Below are 11,662 nucleotides of genomic sequence, written 5' to 3'. Positions count from 1 at the left end.
TATCACTTTTGAAGAAACATTAATTTACATAAACATTTTGTCGTTTAATAAAACCGTTAAGAAGAGTCTGAATTTAAGTCCACTTAGGGGGAACGATTTGACCTGAGCTGCGGTTTCCTTACGGTATGTCATTTCAGCACACCGTTTGTTTATTTCATGGCTTTTTTGCAGCAAAAATAATTCAAATTTAACAATATTTCAGCTGTCTTTGACAAATTGTAGTCCTACGGTACATTTTATTTACCCTTACTTAGTTTTCTCATTTTATAGTTTTGCTATCCTTACAAACAGGCCTGTTGAATGATGTTTATGACGGAGGAGCAGAGTGAGGAAACTCCTGGAGGAGGACTGTCTGTAAAAGAAGAAGATGTGGAAAAAGAGAATGTGACCGAGATTGCAGCTTTAGACGAAGAAGAAGAGGAGGAAGACGAGGAGACTCTTCCTCACCCAGAGATCCTGGACATATTCGAGGAGGGTCTTGCTCAACTTGTTCAGGACCCTTTACTCTGTGATCTGCCAATTCAGGTCTGTGTGTTGTGTCTGTATTACAGGGCCGAGCACATACTTGTTGGGGGGCAGGTGCTCAAGTTCAATCAGTCAATCAATGTTTATTTATATAGCCCAATATCACAAATGTTACATTTGCCTCAGTGGACTTCACATTTTGTACAGAATATCAGTATGACAATACGACACCCTCTGTCCTTAGACCCTCACATTGTACAAGGAAAAACTTCCAGAGAAAACCCCACAGTTTAAAGGGGAAAATGGGAGAAACCTCAGGGAGAGCAACAGAGGAGGGATCCCTCTCCCAGGACGGACAGACGTGCAATAGATGCCGTGTGTAAATCGAAGAAATAAAACATTTTACAGCGTAGGTAGACCAAATGTTTGGAAATGCATGTGTCTATAATAAGAAGATGAATCCACGAGGATGTCAACAATCCTGTGGGAGCCTTCAGGGAAGTAGTATGATGAGAGTCAGGCAGGACCGCAGTGACAGGTTCAGCCACGACTCGAAGTCCAGTACTCAAATCCAGAACTCAGGATAGAGGATCCAGGACCCAGGATCAGCCACGACTCAGGATCAGGAAGTTGAGGATCAGGAAGTTGAGGGGGAACAGGGACCTTTAATTGGTCAAATTCACTTCCAAGTGTTTCCATTGAATGTCAAACCACACATTCTAAGAGTACACCCCTCAAATCATGTATTTCTGGAAGAGTGAAATATAAATACAATTTAATTGAGGTCAAAGTTTATTTTTTATTTTTATTTTCCAGGCCAACGTTTTTCCAGGTCATAGTGTCATATTCTTTTGATTATTGGGCAAACTTGTAAATTGTCTTTGAATTTTCTCCTGAAACCTGATCATCTTTATCTATAGGTAACTTTGGAGGAGGTTAATTCGCAGATCGCTTTGGAGTACGGCCAAGCCATGACAGTCAGGGTTGTAAAGGCTGACGGAGAGATTATGCGTAAGTGTTGAGAGTGTGTTTTGCTGAATTCTAAATATTACTTTGGTCAAAGTACTGAAAACTGTAGTTCCATATACACTATGTGTTTTTGAACATAACTCCACAAGTTGCATTTAAACATTTACTATGTCTGTCTTTTTATTAACCATCTACAAAATAAACGTTCCTCCCTTAGCGATAGTTGTAGTGCAAAATGCAACCGTCCTGGATCTGAAGAAGGCCATCCGCAGATTCATGGAGCTGAAACAACAGCGTGAAGGCGGAGTGAAACAAGTCAGCTGGTAAACATGCTCACAAACACAAAACCATAGAAGATATTTTAAATTAAGAAAAAAGCCAAACCAAAAGCCACTGTTTGCTCTCTTTGTTTTACAGGAGGTATGTGTGGAGAACTTTTCTGTTAATATTTCAAGGGGAAAAGCTTGACGATGACAAGATGAGGCTTAAGGAGTAAGTGCATGAAATAATCCCCTCTGTCACGTCTTCTCATCTGCACCGTTTGACTTTTTTTTTCTCTGTTCAGCTACGGGATCCGAAACCGGGATGAAGTGACGTTCATGAAGAGACTCAGGAAAAAGTGAAACGACCCACCCAACGCTTGAAATGTCAGGTGAAAAACAAAGTTCCTGCAGTGTGTGCTGGGACCCCCTGCCACGCAGACATCAAATGACTTTCACAAAGTTCTCATGACTTGCTTGAGGCAGTCGGGACATCTTAGTATAAAATGAGCACGCTTCTTGAAGAGGCTACATGTAAATACATCTTGAGTTGTGATTTTGTAAAGTTTTCTACAAACATTAAAACATATGAAAGTGTGTTGGAGTTTTACTTGCATGACAACAAGGGCATTCTGTAACATTTTCCAGAGAGGTCAGCTGTGAACTGAGGATTTGAATATTTCCTGGTGTGAGTAAACACTACCAGCCTTTGTTGACCTGGTTTGAATATTAACTGTACGAGAGACACTGGGAGCAGCTGATGAAATACGGTAACATTATTCTCTTTAATATAATATTATCTTCAACTGAGTTGTAATGTTATTAACTGTATGAAGGTAGTAGTTGAAATGGTATATAGTGTAGTATTGAGTATAATGCATTTTATCTACTAATTATTATTATTTTACTTTTGCTTGCTCAAACCTGAATTAATCTTGTACATTTTTTTCTTTTCCTACCACCGTCTTGTTTTTTGAAGGAAAAGCAATGTTTGATCAATATTTAGTATATCTTATTAATTACCACTACTTTTGAAATGCATTTAATAATAGCATTAATATGAAATGTAGTAGAGCTAACGGACACTGAGTTAGCAGTGTTTTTCAGTCGACCTTTGATCATAAGCAGTTTGTCTAATGTAAATGTATTCTGTATTATTGACATTCAGAGCTGCACAGCAACATTGTGTCAATGTTTTAACACATTTCTATTATTGGATATCAACTGCAGTCTTTGATTACAAATGTTTGGTCTGCTAACATTTTCATGGATGTGGTTCAATGGTCACATGGAAGATAAATAAGTAAAGGATACCTGAGGGAACATATTTTTCAAAATAGATCCTACGATTTATTAGATAATCAATATTTTCTAACTTGTTCTTTATTTTGAGAAGATGTCAGTGGACAAAAACTGGGTGACGGATGAATATATCTTAGGTATTACCATTGAGCATTCTCACTGCAAAACTTAAAAAATGTCTGCTACATTTTGAGGAGTTTTGCACTTAAAATGTTTTAACCAAATATCAGTCCTTTGTTAAAAAAAGTCCAAGAATTGCTCATGTCTCTTCAGCCTCCACCATGACTTCTTTAGACAGCGAGCTGAACAAGATTTCCACAGAGCTCAAACACCTTTCACTCAAGAGACAACAACTTCTGGAGAGGAAAAAACTCCAGTGCATATTTCAGGAGTTGAAGAATCGTGTTCAACTTGAACAGCCAGGTGATGTATAAATGAGCATTAAAGAAATGTCTATAAGTATTTACAACAGGAGAATGAAGTAGCTATCTCACATATTCTGAATATTACATAATCAGCTATGCTCTCTCATGCGAGTCATTTTTTTTATTTTCCTAGAGGAGGGTGACTCGTATCAGCATGAGATTGACAGCATTGATGACAAACTGAATCAACTGGCGGAGAGGAAGGCAGAGCTCCAGAAGAACCACGACAACATGGTCTACGGGAGCGATGAGAAGAACAGCCTGAAAGGTGTGTCCAAATGTACTGCAGCACACCGTTTCTCCATCATACTTATTTTGTGTTCCTTTTCTTTGTTGTTAGAGATCACCTCCATCCAGAAGGTTGTGACTGACGGTCCTGGAATTTTCTTTGTTGAGCACCCGGATTTTCCCGGTGAGTTAGTGAGGCTCTGATGCACATTTTTAACGGTTCAATTCAAGGCTTCTACAGAACTTGCACCCAGTCACTGTGTTGCTGTTATATCTACTGAGAATAATTGTCACCCCACTTCTGTCAGTAATCAGTGCAACATTTTCTTTAAAATATTCTTTATTTTTCAGCTTCATCAGTGAAAACTATGTGATCCATTTAAGTCTATTTGTTTTACCCCCCAAGTGTTTAAGTCTTAAGAACAGTTGAAAAAAAGTTTTGTTTTAAAGGCCCTAAAAAAAGAATCAGTAAACAACATTTGTTGTTGGGTTTTTTTCAGGAAGGGAGGGGGTTTGCATGCAGAAATTAAAAGTCACCTGGTAAAAATATGAATTTAGCACATGTGGTAACACTTAAGCCATACTGTTGCTAAATTTCAAAGGCCTCTGTCAGCCAGTCAAATTGCAGGTTACATCCATGTTTGTCCAAAATATAATGACTTTCTACTATAGTAAAATGGTTTTGTGAGGTCACAGTGACCTCTGAGCCCCAAATTCTACTCACTTCATCAAGTTCCAAATTAAAGAGACATTTCTTCCTGACGTTCCTGAGATATAGTGTTTAAACCTGAAAACATGCTGTCACATGCTGGAGAGAATTAACTCATGTCTTACTTCATGCACCTGCAACTTTGTCGCACTTGTGTCAGTAAATGTAACCAGAATCTGACCAGAATTATATCAGATAACTAATTAAATTACAATGTAAATTACTGACACTTAACTGGAGATTTTACTAGCTACCATTTTTCAGAATGTTCCCTCTAGAAGTTTTAGAGAAATATTAAGTTTGATTTTTGTTGGAAAAACATAGATTAGTTGTTGTTTTGTTCTTCACAGCGCCTACAGTGATTCTGGACGTGGAGAAGCTCCCCCCCCGCCCCACCAGGACGCAGTGTCCTGAGTGTGAGCAGTTCATCATGACAGAGACGTTTACCTCCATCAGCAGCGTTACCTGGCTCATGTGTTTCATGACGGCTTTAATTGGGTATGAAACCATTCCCTTAATCCCGGTGACATATTGGCATGAGATGATTATTTAGCCTGTTATTATTGGTGCAGCCAGAGCCATGTTTCCAGGTCTGTTAACATTTTATTTTGTTCCTTATTTTGCAGTTGCATTGCTGGTTGTTGCCTCATTCCCTTCTGCATGGATAGATTCAAATCCACCACACACAGATGTCCAAAGTGTCGAACGTCAATCATAACTATTAAACAGATGTGAGAGAAAAGCAGTTGGTAAGAACTTGAACCTGAAAGAGTATCAGACTTAATAATGGAGATGTAGCATACAGCAGCACTTGCAGATTTGTTTGTGTTTACTATCATCATGAGCACCGAATGTGAGTGGTTGAAGAGGGACAAACTGGTGTCTGTATTTATCCTAGATTTCTGGATATTTTAGACAAGGACATTACGTGACATCCATTTTTTCAAAGCAGACAAGCAGACCTCTAATTCAATCATTTTAAAATTATAATCTGCTTTTACAGGCTAATAAGTGAGTTTGTCTTTGGTGTTATCAGTTAATTAACGACACAAACATCTCATTATAGCACATAATCCTTTTAAAGAGTGACATTTGGATTGTCAGAAAAAGCACTATTGTTCTTATAGGATAACTATAAAAAAAGTGTCATCGTCATCAGTCCTTTTTACAACACCTTCCTCTAGTCTACATTCACATGACTTTGTTAACAGTTATTCCGATAACCTTCAGAGGCAGACAGTGAATTCCTTTAGAATGCAACAGTGGTGCATCATGCTGTGTATATGGTTACTTTGATACTAAATGTAATTTTTTTTATGCGGGAGGTCACCAATTACGCAAAATCCACTTTTTCATGTGTTTTGTACATACACGTGTCATCTCTGTGTTAAGAGATTCGGAAAGCTTCGGGAAAAAAGATTCCCTCTCTTTTTGTCCTTATCCATTTATATAAAAACCTGTCTGAAAATCAGCTGATCAGATTTTGGCAACTTTGTGATGTGACAACTGTTTTATTGGTTGTGTAACCATTAGCCAATAACCAACCATGGTAACACCCACCTTATCACCTGAATCTCCTCCTAGAGCACCATTGTTTTTTTTCAACCAATCACTTCGCAGAGGGGCGTGGCCAACAGCAGCTCATGGCATTTAAAGGTACAGACACAGAATCTGCACTTTTTGAACAGGGCTGAAATAGAGGGGTTTATGGCATGCTACAATTATCTGTTAGGTATTTCGAGCCAAACACTTTGGAGATATGTTTTGTATAGATCTGGGACCTATAATATATTGTTTAAAAAGCATTTAATAGGGGACCTTTAATGAAAAGGAAAGCGGTCAGACCAGACCTTTCTGTCACAAAGGCTGGGTATGGCCAGCAGATGTCACTATAATACAGATCAACTGTATTGCTATTTTAGTGTGAGGTGAGTGAACAACCCAAATGAGCAGTGGTTCATACTAATGGATGTTGTTTCTCCTCTGTAGGATGAGTGTGTTGGTCTGTTTTTATATTATAATGCTGCACAGAGATGAATAAACTACCTAAACAAAAACCAAGCAGGCATGTATGGAATCATTTTAACCCATGAAGAGTCGATGAATGGTCATTTTTATCAAGAGCACAGCAGATAATGAGGTCTCCTAATCAGTGTTTTGTTTTTTAATATCAAAGGCAGTGTGCAAAAATAACTTTTTTGTCCAGAAGCAAAAAGGCTAGTAAAATTGCAGATTTCAGTCCATATATCACTGGTGTTTTTGGACCTGTAGTTAATGCAAATCTACTGTAGCAATTTGCATATTTTACCAGTTTTTGGCAAATGTTGTGCCCTGGGACTATTGGTTTTACAAAGAGTGTGCAGGATTTGGCTGATGCTAGAATTCGTGTCAGAACTGTTTGAGAAATTGAATTTCTTGCAGTAAATCCTGGGTTGATCGGGCTCATTTGACACTATGTTACCTCAGCGGGCTCATATCCTATCATTATCACATTCACACTCATATAAACATCTGATTTATGCTTCACATTTTACACTTACACAGGGGGCACATTGAGCAGGTGTGTGTTTACAATCTGTTTTGATAGTGAAAGACAGGGTGGAGTGAACAACATAACACCCCCCAGCTACATGCAGTGTTTGTCCTATCTTTAACCAGCATTAGGACATATCTCCTGCTTTTTCAGCTTTTACAACATTCAATAAAACGCTGTACATTCATTACGATCGGAGGACGAAAGGAAAGCAATAACAGTGGAATTATTTAAGATTGACATTTTAAAAGCTCCTTCCACTGTCATCTTAATCTGCCAGTACCAGTCCTACTTAATGTCAGTCTCCCATTACAATCAGAGGCTGTAAAGACCTCAAAGGAAGCAATGCAGGAACGTCTTAACTGATGCAGCACATATTCGATTATTACTGAGCTGATTATTATGGGGCAGAAAGCAAAACAGAGCTGCCTCCACCTCCAAAAAGCACTTATTTATCCACACAGGAAACTACCTCCCTTGCATAAAAAAAATCGTCTGATGGCTGCGTGAAATCTCCTCGGTCACTCCCAGTTTAAGTGCAGTTCATGTGAGTCCAGGAAGTCGGAGGAGAAGACGCCCACCGGCGCTGACATGTCCAAAGGGTTGACCCCCCCCGCGGGCACAGACAGGGTGAGGTCCAGCCAATCCATGTTGTCCATGTTGGTGCTCTGCAAGTGCAAAGCGGAGGGGGAGTCCACCTCCATGTTGACCACGGGGGACTGGGAGTGCAGCTCCTCCAGCAGAGTCAGAGTTTGGGGCTCCGTGTGAGCAGCCAGCAGGGTCTCCAGCTGGGGGTCGGAGGTCAGAGCCGCCAAGCTGGCAGAGGGGTTGAGCTGCGCTGCAGGAAGCTGGGCTACCTGGACCACAGGGGGAGGGCGGGACAGAGCTGTGCTGATGGGTAGGGTGGTGACACTGGCTGTCACAGGGAGAGGCTTGTCCAGGCGGGGAGGGTCCTGTCTGATGAAGGGGGAGATCTCTGTGAACAAGGACACAAAGGGTCATGGTGAGAATCCAAAAAGCTAAAAAATACTTTATGTCTCAGTCCGTCCTAAAAAGAAAGGTTGCATTATTCTCACCACCGCTCTCGATTAACACATCAAACAAGTCATCCATCTGCTGGCTGGCTGCGCTGGGACCCTGCCAGAGATATAAGGAAGGTAAGTAAAGGTTTGAGTGGCCATAGAAAAAATGTCAATGATATACTGTATTATACATTTGATTTATATATTAATGAAGCCTTCATTTAACCAGACAAGTCCCATTAAGATAACATGACTTCCAAATATTTTAGTTAGCATTGAAATCACATTATGGAACACTACTATTCAAATCGCAGGAGGCATAATTATTACATAAATGGTGGTTCTGCAAAGGTTTCTCAGCCTACAAAACTTACTCTAAATACTTTTTTTCTTTTCTGAAAGATCCTGGCAAAAAAGACCATGTCATTGCATGATCATTTTCCAATATCTTTCAATACAAATTAGAATATATGTTCCAAAATTATATTTCCATTCAGTATCGTGAATCATCAGACAATTGCAATTTCAATACAAAAAAAATCACAATTAAATATTTCTTCCAAATCACCCTTGACATTTTAAAACACAATAAAGTAAACACACAGTATTAACTACAGCATCATATGCCTAGGAGACCACACAGGAAGAAACTGCTCTAGCTAAGGAAGCAATTACACATTCCTATTGAATATTGTCACCTGAACAGCTGTTAGCATGCTGCGTGTCTGTTTTACAGCGTCCTCGTAGCGGGGCGGGTCTTTACACTTCGACACATGGTCTGGCATGATCAACGCTGGCTGGCTGGTGCAGGGAGACTGTTAGAGAGGAGAAGACAACAGAGGCTCAGTCCAAATGAAAAGAGACAAAACATCATTCAAATGCACTTGCCGCTGTATCGATACGTAAATAAATCTGGAGTCATAATGTCCTTCAGACAAATAGAGTAAGTACCTTATTAGTAGCATCCTTAGGACCAGCTTGGCTGGAGGAGGCTCCTACAGGACCAGCACTGACTGGGAATGTTTCGAGTAAGCTTTGTGCTGCATTACCCATCATCCATGTCTGCAGGGACAGTGAGATAGGTCAGCATGGGGACACACATTATCCAATGAAATTATGCCATCAGATTCAAAATCAGAATTTAGTTTATTGCCAGGTAGATTTTCAAATATAAAGCAATTCCTTTGATGTATGATCATACAGAAACCCAAGAGGAAATAAAAGGTCAAATAAGAGCAAGATCGCAAAAAAAGGAGTGTTTTATGACACATGACTGCGAAAAAAATATGTATATCTGAATTAACAGTGAATGAGCTGTGCAGTTTTTGGCAAAATTGTGCATCACAACACCCACTATCTTTGTGGGGAGCAACATACACTTCTGTTGTCGCAACCAAGCTGCTTTTGAGGGACAAAATTACGGGCAACCTAAATGAAGATTGCTCATCACTTCCAGGTTTTTAGCAATGTATCTTTGTTTTACTTTTCTTAGGTACCTCATCAGTTAAAGCCTCACCATCTTTCCCTCCACATACTGACAGCAGTGTGAGTGTTATCCCCAGCTAGCTTTGAGTTGCTAATTCTGTTGCTAATTCTGGCTGCTAGTATGGCTCAGAGCAGAGGGACGACAGAGGGCTTGCTGTCAGCCTCCACTCAGCGCCTGCTCCAGTTTCCACAAGCCTTGTTTTGATGTGAATAAGGAAGGGTTATTATTATGGGAACAAAAAAGATGCATTACCCATGAAAGATCAATCAATAAAGTTAAAAAAACCTCTGATGTTTGATTAGCCGGAGCCATCATAACACTGCAGCAGATGTATGACGTGCAACCTAACTTGAATTAACTGCATGGAAAGCACACTTTATGATTTCAGGTGCACACACACACATGGATGATAACATACAACTCACACGTTTTCAAGAAATCCAAACCTAGCTTAAAATCACAGCTGATAGTGACGAGTAAAACAGAGACGGACCGAGGCTATGCGAGCACGCGTATGTTTTCTTACCTTTGTGGACGGCTGAGTCTGAGCGCTGCAGTGCTGTTGTAGCGCTGCTGAGGCCTCTATTTTCTGTGGCACCTGTCCAGACGTCTGGATGAGGCCTGGGGCCGCGCTGCTAACAGTAGTGTGTAATTGAATGCTGCTGGGAGGGAGCTGGATCGCGCCTGCTGAGGGAGGATGGGATGAAGCCAGGATGATCTGAGCCTGACCTCGCTGCACGCTTTCAGGCATTGTCTGGTTGATAAATTGATTCTGAGGACCCGCCTCCTCTTGTTTGACCAACACTGGAAGGCCAGAGAAGCACAAGACACTGAGTAGTTTGACAAGTTTTCCTCTTTGACCTTGAAGGTAGCGAGAGGGCTGCGGTGAGGTGGAGAATCTCCCTGCTGACTCCTCTTCTCCACCTCCAGCTGCATCTTCAGCTCCTCCACCAGCCTCTGCTCCGCTCCAGCTTCCGCATCAGCTCCTCAATCTGCCGCTGCTTCTCGTGGAGACGTTTGTCCTTCTCAGAGTCCTTAAAAAAGGGCCTCTTCTCAGTGGGACTCTCCTCCTGTGGAGCTCTGTGGGGGGAGGTCACACAGGGGGCTGCAGACAGAGCATCAGGAAGCCTGGTGGGGCTGTCCTCGATGCCCAGACTGGACACCTTGGAGGCTATAGGGGACACAGGCGGGGTTAACCTTATGTTTTCAGACTGTGAGGCTGTGGTCTCAGTGATGGTCTGGGGGTTAGAGTTCTCCTGATACATCTTCAGCCTCTCTATTAGATCTGTCTTAGTCCCAGAAACAGGCAGAGATCTGAGCTTTAGTTCCATTTTCAGCTCAGCAACCTGTAAAGATAACATATAAAGGTAAAATACCTCCTTAACATCTAGCTCGTTCTCGTCTGCAGCATGCTTGAGGTGCATATTACTGTTAGACTGTGTGCAGGCAGCAACGTCTCACCTTCATCTCATCCAGGTTAGCTGGTAAGTGATCCGGCCTGCGGTTGGTCTGAGTGTGTCGGAGGTGCACAGGGGGAGACGCAGCGCTTCCTCTCAGAGCAACTCTGCAGCAGCTGCTTTGTACCTCAGTAGTTGGTCTGTTGTTTCAAGACGGGAAAAAAGGGAGGAAAGATCAGGGATGGAATCTGAACTATTATCCATTTCTCACAATCAACAGCTTCCATGTGAGGAGCCGTCAGCAGGAAATGTAGAATATATGAGACAAACAGCAGCTGGGGATAAACAGTTATTAGTTTATGTAAAACCAGGTGTTTTCATTTAGTTGTAAGTAATACAAGTTCTTTGATCTAGACAGGTCTCCTATTATTCAATTTTTAGGCATATATTAAAGGTCTCGGATATATACAAATATATCAAAAACATATCTATGAAGTGTTTTGCTCAAAATACCAAACAGATCACTCATTCTAACCATGCCTCATACTATTTCAGCCCCCCCCCAAAAAAAGAGAGGGGGGAGCTCAAATGCTTTTTCTCTTGCGGGTTTACCACAAGTTGAGTTCCTTTTTATATCCCCGCCTTTTTACACAGACTCTCTCCAGTAAAGGTTAGCTCTGAGTGTTAGCGATGCTTGCTAATGTAAACAAAGACCATATTACTTCCAAAACAAGTCACAATCTTTTTCTGATAGCAACGTTTCTGATAGGGCCGTGGGTGTAAAGCAGCCCACATTTCCGATATTACGTGATCGGACGCAAAATCTGGATCAGCTCCGTGGTACCCCCGTTTTTTAGAGATGTGGG

General features: G+C 41.1%; 3 protein-coding genes across 7 annotated transcripts in view; 2 read left to right on the top strand and 1 right to left on the bottom strand.

Annotated features, from left to right (window-relative positions):
* The first annotated feature begins 128 nt into the window (after positions 1-128).
* snrnp25 (small nuclear ribonucleoprotein 25) lies at positions 129-2,291 on the top strand. 2 transcript variants are annotated; one of them, XM_079641764.1, is made up of 5 exons: positions 129-525; positions 1,386-1,476; positions 1,652-1,757; positions 1,852-1,926; positions 2,000-2,291. In XM_079641764.1, the coding sequence occupies exons 1-5, from the start codon at positions 301-303 to the stop codon at positions 2,055-2,057; spliced, it is 555 nt and encodes a 184-aa protein (XP_079497890.1). In that variant the 5' UTR covers positions 129-300; the 3' UTR covers positions 2,058-2,291. The 2 variants fall into 2 exon arrangements, with proteins under 2 accessions (XP_079497890.1, XP_079497891.1); XM_079641765.1 differs by lacking the exon at positions 1,852-1,926 and having other exon boundaries at positions 1,652-1,758; positions 1,998-2,291.
* A 109-nt stretch (positions 2,292-2,400) lies between these two features.
* On the top strand, positions 2,401-6,419 carry LOC307014069 (uncharacterized protein). Of its 4 annotated transcripts, XM_079641761.1 has the most exons (7): positions 2,401-2,464; positions 3,091-3,133; positions 3,270-3,419; positions 3,555-3,689; positions 3,762-3,833; positions 4,709-4,856; positions 4,985-6,419. In XM_079641761.1, the coding sequence occupies exons 2-7, from the start codon at positions 3,091-3,093 to the stop codon at positions 5,091-5,093; spliced, it is 657 nt and encodes a 218-aa protein (XP_079497887.1). In that variant the 5' UTR covers positions 2,401-2,464; the 3' UTR covers positions 5,094-6,419. The 4 variants fall into 4 exon arrangements, with proteins under 4 accessions (XP_079497887.1, XP_079497884.1, XP_079497886.1 ...); XM_079641758.1 differs by having other exon boundaries at positions 3,555-3,833; XM_079641760.1 differs by lacking the exon at positions 3,091-3,133 and having other exon boundaries at positions 3,291-3,419; positions 3,555-3,833.
* An 88-nt stretch (positions 6,420-6,507) lies between these two features.
* mrtfbb (myocardin related transcription factor Bb) overlaps positions 6,508-11,662 on the bottom strand; it is a 108,624-nt gene continuing 103,469 nt past the window's right edge. The window contains 8 exon segments of the mRNA XM_079645186.1: positions 6,508-7,867; positions 7,968-8,028; positions 8,612-8,728; positions 8,865-8,975; positions 9,926-10,215; positions 10,218-10,364; positions 10,367-10,745; positions 10,861-10,996. Coding sequence (XP_079501312.1) covers positions 7,413-7,867; positions 7,968-8,028; positions 8,612-8,728; positions 8,865-8,975; positions 9,926-10,215; positions 10,218-10,364; positions 10,367-10,745; positions 10,861-10,996 — 1,696 coding nt within the window. The 3' untranslated portion in view covers positions 6,508-7,412.

Source organism: Notothenia rossii (assembly GCF_949606895.1).
Source record: "Notothenia rossii genome assembly, chromosome: 8".
Classification (NCBI taxonomy): domain Eukaryota; kingdom Metazoa; phylum Chordata; class Actinopteri; order Perciformes; family Nototheniidae; genus Notothenia; species Notothenia rossii.
Note: the sequence above shows the minus strand (reverse complement) of the source record. Positions and strands in the feature narration are given on the sequence as shown.